This window comes from Spea bombifrons, chromosome 2, assembly GCF_027358695.1.
Source record: "Spea bombifrons isolate aSpeBom1 chromosome 2, aSpeBom1.2.pri, whole genome shotgun sequence".
In the NCBI taxonomy this organism is placed as follows: Eukaryota; Metazoa; Chordata; class Amphibia; order Anura; family Pelobatidae; genus Spea; species Spea bombifrons.
Window position 1 is genome coordinate 112,379,341 of NC_071088.1, and position 23,868 is coordinate 112,403,208.

At 41.3% G+C, this 23,868-nt stretch overlaps 1 protein-coding gene and 1 non-coding gene across 2 annotated transcripts in view; both read right to left on the reverse strand.

Moving 5' to 3' along the window:
* Positions 1-23,868, reverse strand: part of BAZ2A (bromodomain adjacent to zinc finger domain 2A) — a 39,662-nt gene that overhangs the window by 11,409 nt on the left and 4,385 nt on the right. Inside the window, exons 2-15 of the mRNA XM_053455684.1 lie at positions 11,945-12,082; positions 10,871-11,395; positions 9,328-9,513; positions 8,593-8,778; positions 5,615-5,782; positions 4,909-4,969; positions 4,557-4,665; positions 3,263-3,364; positions 2,579-2,786; positions 2,062-2,123; positions 1,801-1,845; positions 843-1,073; positions 460-714; positions 59-273 (exon numbers count right to left, since the gene is read on the reverse strand). Coding sequence (XP_053311659.1) covers positions 59-273; positions 460-714; positions 843-1,073; positions 1,801-1,845; positions 2,062-2,123; positions 2,579-2,786; positions 3,263-3,364; positions 4,557-4,665; positions 4,909-4,969; positions 5,615-5,782; positions 8,593-8,778; positions 9,328-9,513; positions 10,871-11,395; positions 11,945-12,080 — 2,489 coding nt within the window. The 5' untranslated portion in view covers positions 12,081-12,082. The remainder of the gene's footprint in view (positions 1-58; positions 274-459; positions 715-842; positions 1,074-1,800; positions 1,846-2,061; positions 2,124-2,578; positions 2,787-3,262; positions 3,365-4,556; positions 4,666-4,908; positions 4,970-5,614; positions 5,783-8,592; positions 8,779-9,327; positions 9,514-10,870; positions 11,396-11,944; positions 12,083-23,868) is intronic.
* LOC128481126 (U2 spliceosomal RNA) lies at positions 14,565-14,751 on the reverse strand. The gene has a single exon (XR_008350894.1). It is a non-coding gene; the product is annotated as a U2 spliceosomal RNA (small nuclear RNA).

Here is a 23,868-nt window from a genome sequence, read left to right on the forward strand (position 1 = left end):
AATTTATTTAAGAATACTAAGGGGACAGTTTACTGAGCCTTCGATATTGCAAGCTTACTTGATAATGAGGTTGCTTGAGTTCAGTTCATTCACAAGAAAAGCAAGAACTGCAGCCTTGGTGAAAGGCGGATGGGCTTGAAATGGACAAGTGCGCAGACTTTCACATAGTTCACCGTCTCCACCGTATGCTTCCAGGAAGAGTCGTAGGGCTTCAGATGCATTGTCCCGGTTCAGGCAGATTTCAGAGACTTTTTCACCCAAAATCTTTAGAGACTGAAAAGGCAGGATATTGTGAAATAAGAATTATTCAAATTTCAGGGCATTATTAGCAGAAATACTGAAGATTAAAAAGGTTTAAAAAGGTTCATGAAAAAGTTCATGAAACTAAATCAAGAAAAGACAAGGAGAGAAAACCCAGAAACACAAGTCCTTCCCAAGATCACATTATGAACCAAATACCTGCCAATATGGAGGTAGTCCAGGGTCCACCATTGCTGCCCGCAGGAGTTTCACCAGCAAGTCTTGCACTTCTCCCAAACTGTCCCCAACATTGAACAGGCCCTCCTGCAAGGTGAACAGGCTGGGGATGTCCTTTGTTCCATCTAATCCCAAAACCTTGCCATAGGTTTGCAGGAACTCCACAGTAGTGAAGCAGTCAGCAAAGGCACTGCTGGGCAGAACCACACCTGGCACATGTGGGAAGTCCGGCAACGGCTACAAAATAAAGTTATTTAAAACTCATGCATTGCAGAAGCAGAAAAATAACCACTTACACAGGCCTACAAAAACATCCGAAAAAGAGCATTTAAGAAGCATACAAAGATGCCAGTCTATATGCTTACCTGGTGATCAGATAAACACATGTCTTCTGTGGGCTTCTTGAGTTCCTCCAACATAAACTGCTGTCGCTTGCGTTCCTCCAGGCGACGCTGTTGAGCTAGCTGTTTTCGATCGGGTTTGTGGACAGTTGCATTGGCTTTTTCCTTGGGCCTCCTCTTCACTTTGTTCTTCTCTTGCTCCTGTGTAATCGCCTTGGCCTTTTGTTTTTGTTCTTTATCTTTCTTTTCCTTGAGCTTACAAGAAACAATAATGAAATGCATTTTGGGTGCTGTACCTTACAATACTCTTTTTACTATTAGCAATATGACCTGTGTGTTTCCAAGATTATTTAGAAAACATAGGTCCTCCTTAGAAGGGAACTCCAACTAGAAAACCTACATTAAACTTTGCATGGATTTTCCTTAGTTTCTTTTTTTTATCCAGTATTTACAGGCAGTACCATTCAGTGTTTGCTACAGCTTTGTAATTTACTTCTCAAGATGGACTTCAGACTCTAAGGGGCAGTATTAGCCTAACTAACCCAACATCAGAATCTCTATAAGTGAAGCCAGTGCATTGTTGCAAACAGACACATTGTGCTGTTTTTGCAACATTACGCGGCTTGCATATGAACATTTCAATCCTATCAGTGGCATAAGTATTTACATGATTACGTCGCACCCAGCACTACATCTGACAAAACCAGGGCCATGTTCCAATCTCCAAGAGGCGATTCCTAGCTTCTTGAATACCAGAGGATCATGGGCATGCAAATACTAAAGGAAATAAATTTATAAAGGTACTATTTATGCAACAAATAACATATGTAACAGAACAATAACAAATTGATAAATATACGGTGGAAGTTTCTTTTTAAATTTAGCTTATTTCATGAGAAACACTGCCACAAAGCCAACAAAAAAAGTTGTGTCGACTTGTGCAACCAGTAGGCAAGTTAGTAGTTTAAGTACTCACACTCACCTTTAAATTCTTTGCAGCCTCAAGTTTAGCTTCTTGATTTCTAGCCTTGAAATTAAAATATTTTGTGTAAATGCCACTAAACAAAAACGTAACACAAAGCAGGTAGCTATAATAAATGTTGACTAAATTCCCATAACTATATAAACTAAGAACAGATGTAGAAATGGAAACAAGCCAGTGCTTTTGTTACCCCCCCCCAAAAAAAAATAGGAACACTAAAATAGCACCTAGTATGTTTACATCTTAAACAACTTTACCTACCTTCCTTCTCATCTTCTTCCTCAATTTACTTAGCTGCACTTTTTCCACATCACTGAGAATATCTGGATATTTAGCAGAATGAAAAGACAAGTAAAAAAAAAGGCCACTGCCGGTATAAAATATAGTTTCAGCCGTGTTTAGAAATTAAACAGAAGCAAAAATGTAGCTATACATTAATAGCCCACATGGCATGTGTCACTAGACATGGCAGGCAACATCAAAGACGGTCCGCCAGGTGGAATAGTAAATCAAGAAACACCAAGATGTGCTTGGCGCGGCAGCCAAACTCAGGAGCCAGATAATGAAAGTTGCGTTAAGGACGCAATACTACACAATCATTTTGATTGCCTCATTGCGCAAAGAACTTCCCATTGGCGTGCATTTGTAAATGAAACATTCTCATTGAAGCCTACTACACGACATATTATTATAAATTAGATACTGGTAAATTGCATAGTGGATAAAAGGAAGCAGGTGAGGCCTTCACATTATTAACGGGAGCGATTGTTAAAACTACCTTGGTTTTCCAACTTTCTTAGGAGTTTAGCATCGGGCTTGCTAAGCAAGTCAATCATCTTCACTTTTGGAGGCCGTCCCCTTCCTCTTTTCACTTTGTTTTCTTTTAATTTGGCTTTTTCCATATTGCGAGGACGCCCTCTTTTTCCTGTGATGGCCAAAATCCGGGAGGGGATTTCCTCAGAATTCAGAAGTTCCCACTGTGGGCCCTGGAACAGGAACGGTGTAAGCGGAAGACAGCAGAGAAGCATTCATAATCACCACACATAATACATTCTAGAGGAATGGCCAATTAACATACAAATACTAAAAGAAACCAGACAATCGGCTCTTCTTAAAGAAGAAGAAAAAGTGATATCCTTACAGGCTGGAAGCAATAATACGTTAAGGCTTGCATCAGGCCCATGGAAAGCCATAATGTAAGATAACCAAAGCACGAGTAGAAACATACCACGCACCACTATACATACTATTAGAGCCAAAAAGATAAGACTAAAAACACATACACTCTTCTGATATATGCACCTATTTTAAAACATACACAATAACTGCCAGTTAGGAAGAACTAAGGGCCTTCACAGAAATATCTCGATCGTTTCCCGATCATTGATTAATCTAATTCTATATCTAAGCATCGCCTTCTTTGCAGACGTCTCAAAGGCGCTAGGTCAACACAAATTCGCACCTCTGCTGTGTCCCGAAGCTCATAAAAGTCTCCAACAGGCATCCTGGGACTGAAGCTGAAATGCTCTCTGCGGACAATGGGATCAGGCTTCTTTAACAGATACTAAAGAAAAAGAAAAAAAAACATAAAAATAAACTTTTGAGAAAATGAGGTTTCGAGAAAATGATTTTCATTACTGGCACCAAGTTTTTTTTAGCAGATGACAGACTTGTTGGGACACTGAAATAAAGGCACAAGAAGCAGCCACATATTGCTAGAAACTTTTATGTAGACCTAGCTTTACATCTAGTCTTCTACTGCAACATTTTTCAGAGGAAGAGAAAAAAAATAACGAGACAGTAGAATGTCTGACTCTCCCTGTGAAGTACTCTGTGAAGTACTCCGTGAGTTCCTTAATATGCATTCGTCCAAAATGAAAAGAAGAAAGGAGAGCATCTGTCCTCCTCCAAACTATTTTAGCCTATGATTGACTGCTTGAAGCAGTTGAAAAATGAAGTGCCAAAAACTTAAAGGGACCACATAGGTGTCATATGCATTTAAGCATACATGATGGTTGGAGTGTCCCTTTAAATGATTTTCCAGTATGTAGAACAATATACAAAATACAGAATGAATGGAAAGCCCCAAGTAACTATAAAAGAATATAAGCTTAGGGTCTTTTAGGGTCTGGTGTTTTCAGCCAGTGAAGGAACAGAAAGAATAATAACTGATGACTTTTGCCCAATTTTCTAGGAGATGTAGTTATTTCCTTTCTCCAGCACTACTGCTACATTTAATTAAATATAATTTAAATTTTACATATCTGCTCCTAGAAACAGTTTATAAGTTATGGAGTAACTACAGCAATGGCCAATGGGTATTTTTTTAGTAGAGTATGATATATTTGATAAAACATTAAAAACAGTAAGATTACCAAATGGATGGTAGTGGGACACTACTATTGTCCCAATATTGGGACACTAAAAAAACCCCCAAAAAAAACAAACAGTGGCAGTCCCATCCGTTGACTTTTTATTGCAAACCCAATGCTTTGATTATGCTATCGTGCAGGACAGTGTTCGGTCTGAGGCCATATGGAAATCCTATGTATCAGTCATTTAGTGCTGGCATACAGCATTCCCTAAATGTGGTCCCTTAGCTGTGAGGTCCTAATTCTGGACAAGGAAACTTGCTGTGATTTATGGCCTTGTATAAAAACAGCATTATTATTCAACCATCATTTATGGATTCACAGTTGCTGGCTTAAATCTGTATGTGTTTGTCTTTTCAGATTGTTGCTAGAAATCAGTCCTACCTTGATGACTTCAGGGAACTGCTTCATCCTCTTCCCACAAGGGGCATAGTACCAGGTCTCCCCTTGCCAGCGATGGCTTCCTTTCTTAATTCTGACCTCTCTCTTCCAGCTGTATTAACAAAAGATTGCACATGCTGTTTAGTTCTGAGTTCAAACCCCAGTGATTTCAAAAATAAAATAAAAAATAAAAAATTGTACAGCAGCGTCCTAACCCACATCTGTGGTTTCAGCATTTATCATTTCTGGATGCCTACAGACAGAAGTAGTAACTCTACTAAGAAATAAATAGAAGATGCAAAATCACATGTCTGATGAGCTCTCTATGCACAAAGCACAGAATGATGCGACTTACCCATGCAAGAGCGGAAGACGCACCTCTTCAGCTGTGGCCATCCTTCTCCGCGAAGCATTACCTAAAGCAAACATCAAATGGCTAAGTGGACTCTTCAGTACTGGAACTAAGCAACACATCATAATCCCACACTACACAATGCTAGTATTTTATATATATAGCATTCCACCTTCTAAATTCCTAGCTAGTAAATGTAGTAATATTTAACCGGCCAGCACATTATTAAACGAGCATGCAGGCAAAGTAAATGATCTTGTTCTGTCAGGGGTCCAGGGCATAGATGGTTTATAGAAATGCCTTTTATCAAAGTTAACGTACTAAGATCAGACAAGGCAGAAGGGCAACACATTTGGTTTCGATCTAGGAGCCAGCTTTATTTTATTTTTTTCTTCTCTATGATTTTTTTTTTTCTGGCGTCCGGGCTTTGCTGAGCCTTGCCACACACCAACACTATTCATTAACAGACACGCTAACATCTTAGCATCTTCAGAAACCCCTTACAATAACATACAGGCTAACATTCTACGCTCATTTAGACACATCAAGGCCATACACACAATAGGACTCATGCAATTGCCATACTGTAGCATAAACACCACCATACACACTAGCACCATACTCTTATTCATATGCACACACACAGTTCAAAACCTAGCCATTAAGATTGAATATTTTAAGCACAATTATGTTTTCTTTGAGCATTTACCTTTTATTTCCCCAGGTTCTAATTCATCCTCCTCTGGTTCCTGGGCAAATATTGGCTCAGGGCAGATCTTTTCTGTGACCATTTGATCTTGGGAGGTGTTCACTGGGGACGGATGCGGTTCCTCATCCTTGTTTACCTCGGCATCCTCAGCCATGCCAGATGCACTGTCTGTCAACAGGAAAAACAACCACTCATAATAGAAATTCTGGAATAACCAAAAGCCTATAGAAATATCTACTTTAGCAATTACTGAAATCACTCACAAAGACTATGTGGCATCACAAACTACCATTTCATAATCCCATACCTCATTTATCCCATAATCAGAAATCTATCACACTGAAAACGAAAATACTAATTTTAAATTCCAAGCAGGCTTAAAGAAAGCTTCGCAGCTTTCAGCATAACATTTAGAACTACCTATGCTTATGACTTGCGATTTGCATGATGCATCAGCTTCCATAAGTTAAAAAATCCCTTATGTTATACCATTAAATCTGGCAGAACCAGTATATGAATTAACTTTCAGTCTTGATATTCTCTCCAATCCTCCTCCAATTCTTACAAAGGCTACTAAAACCCGCTTCCAACAAAACAAGGCAGTAACTATGGCAAAGCATACGAATGCATATTGTCAGTGAAACTAAACTGTCTCTTTAAAGGTGCTGTCCTACTTATACAAACATTTTTCTCTAGTATGTCAAGCAAAGTAATATCAGATATTTCTTTTTATTCTTTTCTCTGATAGCATAGAAACTGAAAAAGCTTTCTAACAACCTATCACTGCCTGCTTTTATGTCACATGACATGTGAGGTTTTCATCATTATGGGTATGGTCGTTCAACAGTACAAGGAAGGAGGTTTATTAATGAGATATACAACCATTAATGGGTGGAAAAGCCCCTTTAAGAAAAGGAATAATCATTTAACGCAGGGAAATAAACATGTGACATCACCTTGTGTAGGTTTATGTAGCGTACGTAACTGCAAATTGCAATATTTGGTAAAGGCAACAGATCTGCATTGAGGATGTGGCTGATAATTCTGCCGATACGATGCTATTACCAATGCAAAAATAAATATCTTTCTGATACACATTAGAGTTTTCTTTGTGAAAATCTTTTCTACTCGATTTATCGTATTTCTGGGGAAAAGGATGGGTTTTAGTTCTTTACACAGACTGCCCAAGTCTATTATACTGTCTTGCAGCACTAAAATAAGCTTTTATCACTGCTATACTACATTACAGTACACTGTACAATGGGATATCCCCTATCCTCCAAGAGGCTTGTTCCAGCTTTATTGATCTGGGAATATAGGTCCAGATTTCAGCGTTTTGGACAACGTTTAAGACCAGGGCACAATACTGGGCATGTTAAACTACACAATTTATAGGCAAGTCAGCCTGTTGTGAAAGGAAATGTAAATTCATTAAGGAATTAGATTTGGCAGTATTTCCTATAAATGAAACAGGTTTGTGTACATTTATAAGTTGTTCCTCCTCTAAAAGCAAGAAAGTATATAAAAGGTTAAGTATTACATACATGCATGATCCAAACAGGGCCCAAACTTGTGACGGCGCTTAACAGATTTCATGCTTGATGTTTTCACGGCTATTAGCAAAAAAGATACACAAGGCATGATTTACAGGCTACTTCTATCGCAAGTACAAATGCCAATAATCATTGACGACCCCTTCCCTTACTATTAAATATACAAACGTTTTACACTCAACATCTACTAGTTGGGACTGACGGCTAAGCAAGTTACCGTAATATGGAGGATAATTGATGCAAAATACATTTAGATTACTTCTTATCAGATTAAGGGCCAGCCTCAGCCTGTCATAGAAGAAGAAATGCCCCTTCAGTGGAACATCTACTGAAAGCTCAGGCAAGTTGGTGGCCTGTAGGTCCAGCACAGTTAGCATGCAGTACGTTTTTAAGGGATGAACTGCACAAGCTCTCAAACCTTTGCCGGGAAGCGCAGGAAGACAAACGGAAGCAAATTCCTAGCTCAGGTGGGCCAAGCTGGCAATTTATGCTTCCTTGCTTAAAACAAATAGTACATTCTTACAGTATGTTAAGTAAATAAATGGAAGATCAGTGATTTTTTTTTTCCCTGAATATTTTTCCACTACCTATCAATGTTTACTTTTATGTCACCCAAAATGAAATCTTTCTGGTCTCAAAGAAATTAAGTAGGCGACATTTTACTTGCTTCCGAGTAGGGCTTTTGGATTAGCAATTCTAAGAATCACAAATGGGTGAAACACAGGAGTCTTAGTGGAACCAGCGCCTTAAGCGGAGACAGAATCATGTTCTCTTGGTGTACAAGCCGTAAAGAGTTGCCAAATTTCCCTAAAAATGCAATTCCTGCCCATTGCACTAATCTTATGTCACTAGTGCCATTGGGTACCTGAATAATGGTCACGTAATTAACAACTCCTATTGAGACAAGGGCATTCTAAAATACTACTACTAATGAAACAAGTCGATGGCGAACTTCACAGACCTACATGCAGTGCCACAGAGTCATGTTTATACACAGGGTAAGCACTGTGTACCATCCTATAAAGAGCTGAAAAGATCTGAAAGTGGATGTTTAACGCTAGTTTTTTCATATCCGACTGCAAAAGTGCACAAACATCGAAGTAAAAACATGTCAATTATTGAACACTCTACTGAGCCTCTGTGTGTTCTACATTATGCAGATCTGCTAGGATCCACACCGCCGGTGGTGGCATGTTAGCCAGTCTAGTATCCCACTGGCACTGAATGATCGCAACAGGGTGCAATCTTCTGGGATGTCTCAATATGACATTGGCCATTGTGACTGCATCAGTGTAGATATGTGGCACAGAATGCTTCAGTCTTGCTAGGTGTTTTAAGGAACAAGAAAAGAGTGAAACTGGATCCTACAGGGACTAACTGAACTAGCAGAAAACATGTTATAGGGCTGGTCACATGACTGCATACCTCTGACAGACTCTCCAACAACAGGGGAAGCAGCATTAAACAAAGAAACTTTTTGACGGTTTTCTGTTAGGACTGGAAACGCACTAGGGTTGGAGCATGGCGAGGAGTCCAAGCTAGGTTGCGCGGCCTGTTGCGTCTTATCTTGCTGCTGGATCTCCACATCATAGAAGGCGCAGCTGCCGGGATCTAGCCGTAGTAATGAAAAAAGGGGACAAGGACCATAAAACAACACGCTACACTGAAACGTAAAAAAATCTTTGCAGTTAATCCTCAGTACACTAAAAAAGCAAAAAATAGCATGCAGCTATGTATACTAACCAAACTATGCATGATACAACAAATGTTTAAGAACTCATAAGTTGAACATGCTGAAGTGCAATTTGTACCCAAGCTGGTCATACATGGATGCAAACACAGGGATAAAGAGTTAAGATTTTTGTGATCTAAGAAGGAAAAGTTCTCAGACTAAATTGCATAAATACTAATAAAAGGTCACAAAGTCAATAAAAGACTAATAAAAATGTTTTAACACTAGAGGTTGATAAGCCAGTTAGGCAGTAGCAGGACAAGGCTAAGCCAACACACAAGCTGAACAGACCCAGCATTTGTGGCATATGCTGCTATATGAAGCTTTCCTGTGATGCACATTAAACAATGGCAGTAATAACAAACAACAAATCCTAAGGACAGTCACACGCACAATTCAACAGGACTAACTCAAGCTTCAGATTTTACCTTGCGCAAGGTCTATTCCAAAAGGCTTCAGAGAATCAGAGTTGAGAAGATGGGGACCCTCGAGATGGGATGGAAGCTGGGATGGGTCATCCAAATTGCTTACTTCAGGGGGAGGAAGTATACTGGATGTTGCCTGACAGAGAGGTGCTAATGCTACATTTGCTCCATTACAGTGACTTCTTAAATCTGCCCAGGGGAAACTGAGAATTAGTGAACTCTGGGAGGCTGTGTGAGTCTCTAAAGTCAATGTACGCGAGAAATTAAAATGTAATAAAATACAGCTATACAGATCTCAGTTTTACTACCAAAAGCCTTCACCCTTAAAAGAACATTACCAATAAAGCTCATGTGATCTTTAAAAGAGACTAACATTTTTGAGCAGATCATGATTTTTGAGCGTGTCGTCGTTATACAGCAAGTGTTGCCAACTCTGATAAGAATGAAAACTCATTTCCTTGACTTAAAAAGGAAGAGAAACAATATGAGGGGCTGCTTGATCCCTACACTTCATCGACAACCTGGCCCACGTAGCAAGCTGGGTCCAAAACTGAGCACAACAGTAAGTAGGAGTAGGACTCATATCAAGAGGCAGCCATTGGACAAGCAACCCATAAACATTTTATTGAAATGCTACTTGAGTTTAAGAAATGCAGGGACCATTATGATAGACCCCGCATAATGCAGACATCAAGTCAAAGCAATAACCTCACAAGTTTAAAGGGGGGGACTACTAACAATCTTTTTTTTCTTTTGTTATTGACTGATGGTTGTAAGGAACATGAAAGAGACTTTGAAGTCATAACATGGTGCTAACTACATGACGAGGCACAAATAATAATGCTGTAAAATTCCTTTGGAAAGCCACATCTGTATTTGCGAAGATGCTCTGGCTTCACATACTGCGCATGTGAGCTTGTCGGAAAAGCTTGCCAAGGCTAGCCTTTCATTAATACATAGTTACAACAAAAACGTTTGAGATCGCCAACACCCGTTAGTAAATAACTCTGTAAAACAAGAGTTTTAATATCTATCCACAAATGATTCAATAACTGATTCTTACTGACACATAACTCCCCATTTCCGTCTTAACTTTTTTAGTCCATTCTTTTCAGCCAGCATGGTAGAGTGTAAGCTGTCAGGGAATGGACTGATTTACCTTGCAAAACAGAGAGAATGCTCTACGCTACTGGCCTTATGTTCCTTTAAAACCAGCGATTGAGAATAGCATGGAACATCCATAGGCAGAAATGTTTTTTTTTTTTACCCACAACATCAAAAGCCTTGCATATGGTGGACTCGATTCAATAACCCTGAGGTAACTGAATATTGATTCTCTGATAGACATCTCAAGATATTGACATTTCGCAAGGCGAGTGGAACCTGGGGTGGTGCTCCCTGCTTGGGCGGCAGAATTTTAATATAAAAATAATAAACATTAATAGCAATGAGCACTGAATCATAGGCCCAGTAAGAGTAGGGCAAATCATGCTGTATGGAGGACCTTTAAGGTCTAAAAACAAACAAAAAAAAGACACTTCCGCACCTGCTTGCACATCACATGGCTTCAATGCCTCCACTAGCCCTGAGTCCGTTTTTGCTTCTTCCCTTGTATTTGATCCCATTGTTTCCGTTTGTTTCCTCTCATTCGAGGAGGTAAGAAAAGACTGCACACTGGGTGCTGGTAAGGGAACTGGTCGAGATGACTCCAAGTAGTCAAGATTTGTTCCATTTGCTGCAGCTGCCAACTTTACGGAAGCTTCACTGAAGTTGTACAAACCCTGACCGCTGAAGCTGAGAGAAGCAGCGGGGCTGCTAGCGCAGTTCTCCCAAGTTTCTTGCAAGCTTGCCTTGCAGGAGGGGCCATTGGTCACCGGAGAGGTTGAACCATTCACTTGATACTGGCCGAGTCCATGACAGTCTTTAAGTAGGGGGGACTTGGTGAATTTCCAGAGGTAGTCATAGTTATTGGATACAGGATGGCGGGTGGTACTGGGATCCAACGTTCCATTGGCATTAGTGGACATCGGTGGAGATATTCTGCCATTGACTGGCATGTCGCAATTCAGTCCTGCATAAGGAAAAAAACAAGGAAGACAAAGCTTTTATTCTATATTTAGTGGATACACTCTAATTCTATTATAGTATACGGCACATGCTTGGCAAACTAAAGAGACTTTGAAACCTTATCAGCATTGCATCCTAAGGCCTCAATTAAAGACATTTACTTGTGTTCCAAAGAAATGTCAGATGTCAGTCAGGCCAGATAAGTATGAGTTATGGCTTTATTTACATATTGTTTATCTTTAATTTGCTGTGGCAATAATAACCTCAAAAAGGATGCACCACAAACCATAAGAGACCAACAATTTCAGCCAATATTATCTCTCTTGCAAACCAAATAACTTACCATACAAGGTATCCTTGGGGTTAGCGAAGTAGATCTAAAATTATTACAAACTTACTAAAAATGATACTAAACAAAACAAGGTGTGTCGTCGGCCTGTTCTAATTTCCTTCGAACAGGCCGAAGACACACCTTGTTTTGTTTAGTATCGTTTTTCTTCCGCTCATGGCGGACCTTGGCTGCTTCTATCGGATTTCTCTGTGACTTACGTACCCTTTGCTTGTTGAGGAAACCTCACAAGAGAGCTGGATATGTAAACTGGTTCCACAGATTGAGGCAGCTGTTTCAGTCCTGAGGTGTTTGGAATGGTGGGTTTAGCAGTGCTTTCAAAATGACTGTTGGCCTCCATATCTAAAGTTTAAAAAGAGAAGTACAGACCTGTGAGCATAAACACGCCAATAACGCTCGAAATGACATCGGTTACATAATATATTCCCAAAAACGAGAGACTCCTACACACAATGTGAAAAAAAGAAATGTTTGCCGTTTTGACATTACACCATTCGTAAACATTATAAGTAGTTTGGTTCATCTATGTCTATATGTACACAAACACAAATGTTATTGGCCAAAACAATGGTTGCCTATTCAATAATATCCCAACATCATTATCACACATATGCTTTGTCTCTAAATAAACAACATTCACTGAGATCCACGACGACACTGGATGTTTTAAGGACAAACGTGAAAGATGGAGTCAGCAGGAGAGTTATGTACCAACTTTGTGAATTAATTATTGATTATGAAGGTCCGACTCCAGTGAGCTTGTAATGCTGGGGCTGGCTGGCCCTGTATAATGCATACTGCAATCAGAAAGATTTCTTCAAAGTCTACTTAGAAATTATAAAATATGCAGAGCCGCATGACTGGTTCCTTGCTGCAGAAGCTTGCTAGTATTGGCCATTTGTAACGAATGGTTAAGTGAGAAAGTTAAAACCCCAACCGTCTTTCCAACTCTGCCTTTAGTGAATAGACCCCCAGTAAATTTTGGGTCCTTTTCCTTAGTGGCGTAAAAAAAAAAAATTATAGCCATCGCATGAGCTTTCCATCTTTACCCACCGTATCATGCAATCCAAACTACAAAAAAAAAAGCATCAAAAGCAACCTGACCTGTGATAACAGGTTTAAGAAAACAAAAAATGAACAGCTTTTCATGCCACCTAAAATGATTGCATTTTCCAGGCCAAGTTGCTTTGTGGCCCCACTCCAGATATTTAAAAAGAAAAAAAATTCAGGTTTTATAGAGGAACTTCCCAGAGAAAGTTAGAGAAAGGCCCAGGTGCGCCGCATTGGCTTCAGTTCTGTTTACCAGACGCATTAGAGAAGGAAACTCGAGGCGTCACAAAAATGGAGAGCTCTATTATTATGAAGATACAAACAAGCTCGGTCTCTAATAGGAATAGACGGGTGTCAGGAGCGGCCCGCCTGGCCCGTGACTTATGGGACACCTACCGTTCAGCCGGAGTTACGCAGCGCACAATGTAACTACAACACATCGCCGGCACAAGTTTTTTTTTTTTGGACCGTTTATCTTTTGTTTCGGGTCGCCTTTATTTTAACACGGGCTCCTCCTCATGGGGGATAAGGCGGTGTGATGGCTGTGTAGTCGGACAGAAATAGGAAAGAGGAAATGGATGCAACAAAACACGAGCGCTAAGAAATTAATGAGTGGCTGAGTCAGATTAACACGAATAAAATGGGAGGCCATTAAATGGCTGATTGGGGCCTGCGTGAGCACTTGTAAAGACACGATCCCGGATAAACATAAAGACGGGAGGAGGGCGCGAGATAAACGAGTTTATATGACGATCACGCAGCGGATAAGTGATGAGGGCACACAAGTAACCGTCTCGGTTCGCTCGCGGATGCTGTAACGTTCACTACAGAGTATACGTGAAAGATTACACCGATGCTAAGTCACCAGTAACCGGGGTAAAGCACCCGGGAGCCCGAGCTGCTCATAATGAAGTTGGCGAAGTGCTCCCAGCTTCCCGGCTCTTGGTTCACAGCGCCTGCTTTCGGCTTCCATAGGGGAATGGGTTGACCACGGGACCCCAGGCCGCTACCTGCTCGTCCTGGGAGGTCGGGTACTCACCTGAGCCAGGTTGGGAATCTCAACTCCTGTATTCGCGGCCTAACCTCACATGGTGTCCCCGGCCAGGCCTGCGGACCTATGAGAGGCAGCAGGACGAGGCTACGGCTCCAGGGGTTGGAAGGCGAGACCGTGAGAGCGAGGCAGGAAGTACTACTGGAGACCACAGGGTCCTAGAGGCCGCCCGATTCTATGCGCTAACCCCTGCTCTGCCAGAACGAGGAGTCCCCATCTCTTTATTATTATTTGTTATCATTATCGCTCGGGGTTTTTTCTTTCCCAACTAATACGGCTATTTTATAAACTCTAACTCTACATCATATGCTGTAAAAATAAATATTCATAATAATAAAGCATGAATGTAGCCAGAAATGTGCGAAATGAGAAAACACTCAATTAACTAGTAAAAATGTAGCATTTTAACACGATATATATATATATATATATATATATATATATATATATATATATATAGTGGTACAATATCTGATTTTGCTTGGTTCACCTTGAACCCTGTGAGTGCTGGGGCACATTTTGCCCTGTGGGAGACCAGGCCAATTTTCAGAGTTTGCTTTAGTTACATTCGTTGACTAGAAATTGCTTACACTTTAACTGGGGAACTGAAGTGTACTGTGTAAAATCTTTAGGCAGTTGTGAAAAGATGCTACAAAGTAAGAATGCTTCCAAAAAATACATGTTCAGTTTATTTTTTTATTTTGCCAAAATGCAAAGTGAATGGACAGGAGCACCGGTCCTGGAGGTACTGCAGCACCATGTCATGGGTAGAGTGACAGAGAAAGCTCTTTTCCATTTCCCTGTTCTAAAAATCCATTAAATATATAGTTCTCACATAGGGGAGGTATCTGATATTAAACGGATAAGAAAAGACACTACACTTAATCTTAGCTTAAGGCCGAGAAGCGATGCACAGTCCACAGATAGGTTGTTTCAAACATCTTGGAGAACTAATCACTGTTCTGTGGATTTAGACAGCCTTAGTTGCTTCTCTCTCTTCATGTAATCCCAGACAGACCCGATGATGTTCAGATCGCAGCTCTGTGGGGGACATTCCAACATTTCCACGACTCCTTGTTGGCCAATCAGATGCCTCCCTGGTGGTATGGCATGGAGGATAAGTACTGTATCTGCTTGTACTTCTCAGCATTGAGAAGACCATTAATTCTGACCAGTACCCCAACTCTATTTGCAGAAATTAGTCCCCAAACATGCATCACCTTGCCTGCAAATACATATCAGTCCAGAGCACATGCTGCCATTTTTCTTCACCAGTTCTTAGGTTTTCATGAATAGTTGAGTCGCTTGGGCCGGTTTCTTCGTCAGCAGTATGGCTTTTTGGACACAAGTCTTTCTTGAAGACCGTTTGTGACCAGACCTCTACAGACAGTAAATAGATGGACCAGGGTCTCACTGTTTTCTGACGATGTTAAGCTGAAGGCACTGCTGGACTTCTGATTGCGAAGGGGTTTAAGCATGATGTGTCTTTCATCTTCAGTACTGTTTCTTTGGCCGAACACTGCGTCTATGGCCCTCAACATTGCCTGTTTCTTTGAGCTTCTTTAAAAGAGCTTGGACAAAACATCTGGAAACTTCTGTCTGCCTTCAAGTTTCTGCCTGGAAGAGACCTTGCTGATGCAGTTGTGTCTTGTTGAGTGCCCAGTCTTGCCATGGTGTATGACTTTTGGTCTTCGGCAACATCACCTTGTTTGTGAGTTTGGATGTTCCTCATCCAGTTTTTATTTCTCATACACAGTTGTTTTAAATTCAGTTAAAGATTAGCACCCGTTTGGAAAAATTGTTTGTTCACTCAACTATATGCCAACAAAACCCCTGACCTTATGTAAGAACTTAGAAGAATTGATGCAGTTTTGAAGGCAGAAGGTGGAAACACCAAATATTGATATGATTTACATTTTTCTTCTGTTCACTCACTTTGCATTTTGTTAAATGATAAAAATAGCATGTCTATTTTTGAAAGCATTCTTACCCCTTATACCCTAGACGTTAAACTATTGTTCACCTGGATATCTGTTAGCCAGACACAAGCTTCCAAGGTTTTAAGGGTTGCTCTCACCCTCTCTTGAAACACCACGTGTTATTGTATTATAACACCCCTGCTTAAGAGCTACAGTTCCTCTTCTGGACCTTGATTCTGCTGCCCGTTTCCTTTCCTGATGTCCCACTTTCCTTGAAGCTCATAATGTTTGATGGCTGTGAGTATATCTACAGCCCCAAAAGTCACAATTATGTGTATAGAAACTGAATAACGTGTTTATAAATGGAATTCTGTATGTAAATTTTTTTTAGGCAGGGGCGTATTCTGGCCTAGGCAGCTTTTCATTAAGGGAAGTACAATTTTAATTATTTTTGATATCATATTCATCGTTTTATTTAGGGGGATCCCTGTGGTATTGGAGTGTCCCTATCATTTCATAGAGCTAAAGCTCATGAATATTATTAATTCCCATTAAAAATCTGCGGTAAGTGGGCATTCAGCCCTGGGGATGACCCATAAGCCAAGAAGCCCAGAAAAAAAAAAAAAAAAGCCCAAGACACATCTAAATGGTCCAATTTATGGAGAAATTCAGTCCCATGGCATGCTGCTGGATATGTGTATCCATCGGTGCAGTGTTACTGTTGCATGTGGTGGTGGTCCTACAATGCAAAACGGAGTCTGGATCTCTCCTTAAACCTTAAGGTGCTATTGTAAGTGAAAGGTGAGTGCAGAAAGTGGCAAGGGCCTACCCCTTTGAGAATACCACTGCAAAGTTTGTTTCCAAATCAGAAATGCCCACCAAATTCCGGCTGAACCATTCAGAATCAATTTTGCTTGTAGTGCAGAAGTCTCATTTACAATTATAGCTGATCTTTTACACCTGTGAAATCCTACCCTGTTTACTGCCCTCTGTCGCAGGCAGGATGGGCATAGGGAGCAATGGGTTTTGTGGATGCCATCATGCCAAGATCATAGGATATTATGGCTTAATGTAATGAAACAATAATTTGCAACAGTCAGCAATGGGTTTAATGTAACAAGGAAAGTTTGGCAACAAAACAGACCCATTAGTTTATGGTAAGACACCCTAGAAAATGAAAACTGGATTGGCTAGTTAGAAAGATAATACGCAAACACGGATCACTTTCTCCAGTTAAATAGGCATCAAGAGTCATGTCTGGCCCCTGCCTGGGGCATCAACGTCCACCATACACTGTATGGCGACGGATGCCCGTTTTAAAAGAGTCTCCTAAACTTCAATGGTGACGCTGGAATGCCTCGATAGTGAGGCATTCAGCGACACCAAACTCCCACCCCAGGACGTGCCGTGACATGGAAAGAGTTAAAATAAAAGCATTTTTATTTAAAAAAAATGAATGGTTTGATGGGGTAAATTGAAGTAGCCAGGGTTCAAAGACTGACCAAAACGGGAAAAAAAGCTATCTTCCCAAATGTGGCCTTTTAGCCCCCAAACATCAAACAGACCCATGCATGGGTGGTATCACTGTAATCAAAAGATGTTGGTGAACACATATTTGGGTGTTGTTTGACAGAGACATATACCAGGAGCTGTAAATTCACACCTGAATTACAATTTTTGTGAAAAAAATACCAAACACTTTGGCAAAGGCTGGTGGTAGAATCTCATGCATGGAAAGGGTTAAAATACTATTTGAAATACCTTGGGGCGTTTAGTCTTTAAAAATATATGGTTTGACTGGGCAAATTGAAATAGCTGGTTTAAAGATAACCCATTTAGGGCATGGGGGCAGTAGAACCAGATGTCAAAGTTCCAAGTTAAAAAATGCGCGCTTCCTAAATATGGCATTTTACCTCCCAAACAACCTGACAAACCCACGCATGGGGGGTATCACTGTACTTGGAAGATGTTGCTGGATACATATTTGGGGGTTGTGTGACATCGACATACACCAAGAGCTGTAAAGCCATACCCGAAGTGCATTTTTGTGATAAAAAAAAAACCAAAAACAAAAAAAACCACAAAATTAATTACTACCACAAAGTTTGACAAAGGGTGGTAAAATTATTGTATGGAAAGGGTTAAAATATCAGCATTTGAAATACCTTGAGGTGTCTAGTTTTCAAAAATATATGGTTTGATGTGGTAAATTGCATTGGCCAGCTTTAAAAGATACCCAAAATAGAACAATTGGGGCAGAACGACCAGATTTGGAAAAAAAAATTGGTTTTGAAATAGCAAAGCGCAATTACCCAATAAGCAAAAAACATAAAAACATTGGGTATTTCTAAACACAGGACAAATAGTAGAATAGTTTTTTATAGGAAATATGTTTTCATAATACATTTTGATCTTGAATTCAAGAATTCTACTTTGCTTGCATAGGATTATGTATGTGAGCATTCAAGCATTTTTGCCGTTTAGGGGTTTGGATTCTGTACATTCATCACAATTTTCTGACATCTTTTTGACAACAGCAGTCCACTGAATATTCAGTCAGAAACTTGGGTTAAACAGAAAAGGCTCAATCCTATGAGCCACTTAAATCTTAATAGGTGAATACTGTGTTTGAAATTATTATTATTATTATTATCTTTTATTTATATAGCGCCAACAGTTTACACAGTGCTTAATTAATACAATACATAAATTCAAGGGGTATGACAATGACAAGAATTGACAGACTAAGACAAACCGATACATTAGGTGGAGAGAGCCCTGCTCGCAATTCAACTACAAGTCCAAAAAACAGGTTTGTAGGACACAACTTCACCTACGCTATTAAATGCTTAAAGCAGCCAATCAGTGACAAGTATTGTTGGACGAGCTGCAGCTTCTAGCTCAGGTGTATTATTATTATTATTATTATTTTTGTACAAATGCATACTAAGTTATTTTCTTGCTTAGTGGGGTATCAGGGACATTTAACTGTTCCTTTAAGGTTGTTAAGTTTGCTAAAAGTAGCAGAATTTGTGAAGCAGGATTTCAACATTTGAGTTACTAATTCCTTTAAAGAAGTTCTGCATGCTTTAAAGTCCACTTGGATGTTAAAAGGATCGGGTAAGCCTTCAGGGCAAGTTTTTTCACCCAATGCCCAATACTCAAGGATAGTTTAAGCAGAGAGGGACACTTGTAGCATACATGCCTGCTACCTGATGCAAGGAACTGCTCCAAGTCTGAAGGACCCTTCAAGCTTACAGCAATCCTCAATAACTGGAAGATTCATATTCATGTCAAACTCCTTGGATTATATAATGATGGCAACCGACTGCTGGAATCTGAAGTAGGTCAACTAAATGTTCAGGAACCATAAATGCAAAGGTTCTTGTATTTAAATAACCAACAAATTATCTTAACCGACTTGAAAATGAATAGTAGGGCTGCAACAACTAATCGATAAAATCGATAATAATCAATAATGAAAATCGTTGCCAACGAATTTCATTATCGATTAGTTGAATAGATTTTTATCGATTATAAAATTATTATATAATCCGTTTAGTCTGACTCACAGCAGCAGCTCCTACTTACCAGTCCCTCCCTGTAATCACTGTGACAACTGGCCCCGCCCCTTCCTTCTCCCAGAAGGCCAGAACCACATGGCTGTGACACTCATCTAACTGTAAGTATAAAATTAATATTTGGGCTGCTGAAAGTTAGGGGAGGTGGGGGTTAATTTAGGGGCAGTTATGGTTAATGGGGTGTTTAGGGTTAATTTAGGGGCAGCTATGGTTAATGGGGTGTTTAGGGTTAATTTAGGGGCAGTTATGGTTAATAGGGTCTTTAGGGTTAATTTAGGGGCAGCTATGATTAATGGGGTGTTTAGGGTTAATATAGGAGCAGCTGTGGTTAATGGTGTGTTTGGGGTTAATTCAGGGCTTGACAAATTTGTTGTGAATCTAGGCGCCAGGTAAAAAAGTTAGGAGCCAGGATTTTTTTTTAACTAACAGTTGGTCAGGAGTGATCTGATCATCATCAGCCCACTTACTAAACTCACAGCGTTTGACCTGGAAGCACCCTGGACTTTCAGGTCAGTGCTGTTTTTTTATTTTTTTTTGTTTTTTTTAACTCTTTCGATGCTGATGTTCCATTGGAGCACAGCATTGACTGATATTTAGTCCCCACAAGCTTGTGGGGACAAATGTTAACCCCTGCAATGCCACGAATGTGTCATACACAGTTGTGGCATTGAAGGGGTTAATGCTGCACTGTCGCTCTCTTGGAGCGATCAGGCAGCAGGGGGGTGTTGGGGCTGGTCTCTACACTCATGTGGAGACCAAAGAACCCTCTCCCCCTGTCCCTGAAGCTGCCTCTGGCAGCTGGGACTCAATTGCTGGTCTATAGACCAGCCACTGCAGGGAGGGGAGTCTTTGATGACTGCTGTAGGCTTCCATGCCTACAGGAATCATCAAAGGGCTTATGGAGGCTCGTTTTTGCTGTTGCTGGTCTGCCTGGGCAGCAGAGCCCCGTGCAAAACGGGAATTAACCCCTAAATGCCGCTCACATGGAGCGATTAGGCAGCTGGGGGGTGTTGGGTCAGCACACAACCCCCTTCCCTGAAGCTGCCTGTGGCAGCTGAAAACACGATTGCTGGTTTTGCAGCAACCGCGTTTTCAGCCTACAGAATCACTCCGTGGGAGTGATCTCAGGCTCAGGCGCGGGCTCTGAGTGGCTGTGCTGTCTGCCCAGACTCCTGGGCAGACAGCACCAGCAGCGCCCCCGTGTGGTAGCTCAGCCTCTTACAAACACAATTTTTTCTGGATGTAAAAGGCTGACAAAACCTAGGCGCCAGGACAAAATTCTCTGTCGCCATGGCGACCTGGGATTTGTCGAGCCCTGGGTTAATTTGAGGCAGTTGTGGTTAATGGGGTGTTTAGGGTTAATTTAGGGGCTGTTGTGGTTGATGAGGTCTTTAGGGTTAATTTAGGGGTAGTTATGGTTAATGGGGTGTTTAGGGTTAATTTAATGATGAGGACTGAGGGTTAATTTAATTAATTTAATAAAGTTAACTTAAGGTGCAGTTAGAGGTAAAGGGGGGGGGCAGACTAAGGGGAATCTAAATCCTGGGGGCAGTGAAGATTAACCCAGTACTTATTTATAAAAGTATGGCGTCAGTGTGATGCGAACGGGTCTGTGACTCTATGAGGGGACTATGAGATATCTGGGGGGTATACGGCATATCTGGGGAGGATGGAGTGACATATCTGGGGGTATAAGGCATATACGGTATATAAGGCATATGTGGGGAGGGCAGCGTGGCATGTCTGGGGAGGATGGAGTGGTGTATCAGGGGGTATAAGGCGTATCAGGCACAGTGGCATATGTGGGAGGCAGCGTGGAGTGGTATATGTGGGAGGCAGCGTGGAGTGGTATATGTGGGAGGCAGCGTGGCAAGCCTGGGCTCAAATGTGCATAAATTGGGGGGGCTGGTTGGGAAATAAAGACAAGAAATGCATTTTATCAAAGTTTTTTTTTATTCTGCTGTTTGTATTTAACATCATTTGTTTATTAAATTATTTTAAATAAATGAAAAATGTACATTCATTTTTTTTATCCGATTAATCGAAAAAAATAATCGGCCAACTAATCGATTATGAAAATAATCGTTAGTTGCAGCCCTAATGAATAGTTAGTTCTCGCATTTTTCTGAATTAATCTGAACTACCCTGTAATATACTTAGACAGTGTATCACCCAGGCAATCATAGGAATGGTAAAGTACCGTATTGGCTCGGATATAGGCCGCCCCCGTATATAGGCCGCACCCTAAAAGTTTGGTGCTTTTTTAAAGAAAAAGTTTTTTTTCTTTAAAAAAGCACCAAAAAAAACATGCTGCCACTCTGTCCCCCCCCCGAGATATGCTGCCACTGTCCTCCCTCCCCGAGATACGCTGCCACTGTCCTCCCTCCCCGAGATACGCTGCCACTGTCCTCCCTCCCCGAGATACGCTGCCGCTGTCCTCCCTCCCCGCGATACGCTGCCGCTGTCCTCCCTCCCCGCGATACGCTGCCGCTGTCCTCCCTCCCCGAGATCCGCTGCCGCTGTCCTCCCTCCCCGAGATCCGCTGCCGCTGTCCTCCCTCCCCGAGATCCGCTGCCGCTGTCCTCCCTCCCCGCGATACGCTGCCGCTGTCCTCCCTCCCCGCGATACGCTGCCGCTGTCCTCCTCTGCCCCCCCCTCCTCGACTTACCGGAGCAGACTCCCGGGTGTCTTGCGGGGCCGGCGAGGGACATCTACGCAATACGCGTATGCAACTTCCGGTACCGGAAGTTGCATGCGCGTATTGCGTAAATGTCTCCCGCCGGCCCCGCAAGACACCCGGGAGTCTGCTCCGGTAAGTCGGGGGTGGGCAGAGGTAAAACGCTTAGATAACCTCCCGTGCCGGCACCCCCCCCCCCGTGGGAAGTGCTGGCAGGGGAGGCTGTCTGAGCGTATCAGACAGTAGGATGCAGGTCCCCTGCACCGCTGCGGGGGATCTGTATCTTAACCCCGCTGCCTGCCCGGCGCCCGGGACTGCATGTCCCGGGCGTCGGGCGCTAGAGCCCGAATATAGGCCGCACCCCCACTTTAAAAACTTAAAGTGGGGGAAAAAAGTGCGGCCTATATTCGAGCCAATACGGTATATCAAACCAAATGGATGGATATGACTTAATAGACATGATAGTTTTATTTTTATGTATGCTTGCTTTTATCTTTTGCTCTTGAAAAGGAAGTTTATCTTGTGAACAGAAAGTAGGCATTCATCCTCAGGAGAAACCTTACATTCAGGATAGTATTATGCCTATACCATTCATTGTGTTAGCCTCTACTGCTTTACCTTAGAGGCTAGTCCCTTAATCTAACAGCCTCTTGGTAGAGTAATAACTTCCTTACATTAAATCTAAACCTCTGGCCGATTGTCCTTACATTTCTCCTCTTTTACTCAAAACTACACATAAAAGTTCAGACTCTAAAGGAGAAAGCAGCTTTGATATCAACAGATGCCTTTAACTACTGGACCTTTAGTTGATATATGAATCTAAGATCCTGTTTTGTAGCTGGGCAATCTTTGGCTACCACTTCTTTCATGTAGGAGGTACATACAGTATTCTTTAAAATAAAAAAAAAGCATCTGGCAGAGTGGGCTTACGTGCCAAACTGCTGAGATGTTTTGATCTAAGCACCTAAAAATTTAGGATATAAAGAACAGAACAAAAAGCTAGAAGATGCCTTAAATGCTCAAATAAAATACCATGAGGAAAATAAAAAAGGCAGCATTACTTTCAGCAAGGCTCAGCATACATGGTAATAGGGAACCAAACCACCATGGGGTCTGATGGACTTGTGAAATAAATTTAAGACAGCATGATAAGGTTCAAAACAAACGATCTATATGTAAATGATGAAATAGGCAATATGATTCACCAATCAGAAAATTAGCCAAAAAGCTGAACACATCTCCCTACACAGAAAATAGGTGGTGCTTGGGCACAGGGGCAAATGCATATGGTTGGATTCTGCAGCTCCTCCCCATGCATTTCCAAGGGAGACCTCAGAAAAAAAGGGACCTCTCAGCGATCATTGGGTGGGAGTGTCCATTTAACAGGTCAGCTTGAAAAGAGTTCAGAGAATATATCTTAAAGGCACACTAAAGTGCCTGTCTGCTACATGTATACAAGCAGTCTGGCTAAACCTTAATGCGCTCATCCAATGCCAATTCTGGGAAGCCTCTTCCTCTACTGGGAACTAGCCCTCCCACTCCTATCAAACCTCCGCTCCATGACAAAACCTATTAAATAGTGTTAAATAGGGATGCACTAAAATGAAAATTCGGGACCGAAAATTCAGCATTCACTTGGCCAAAACCGAAAATGACCCCCATCTTAAATTTGAATTTTTTTGTCCAATTTTGGTGTGTTACTTACTTTTCATAAAAGTGTGGTTAACACCCCAAAATTGGACAAAATCAATATATATATATATATATATATATATATATATATAATTGCTAACAGCAATCACACTCTTATCATGCCCAGACGGCCAGTACATGCTCAAACCTGGGCATGA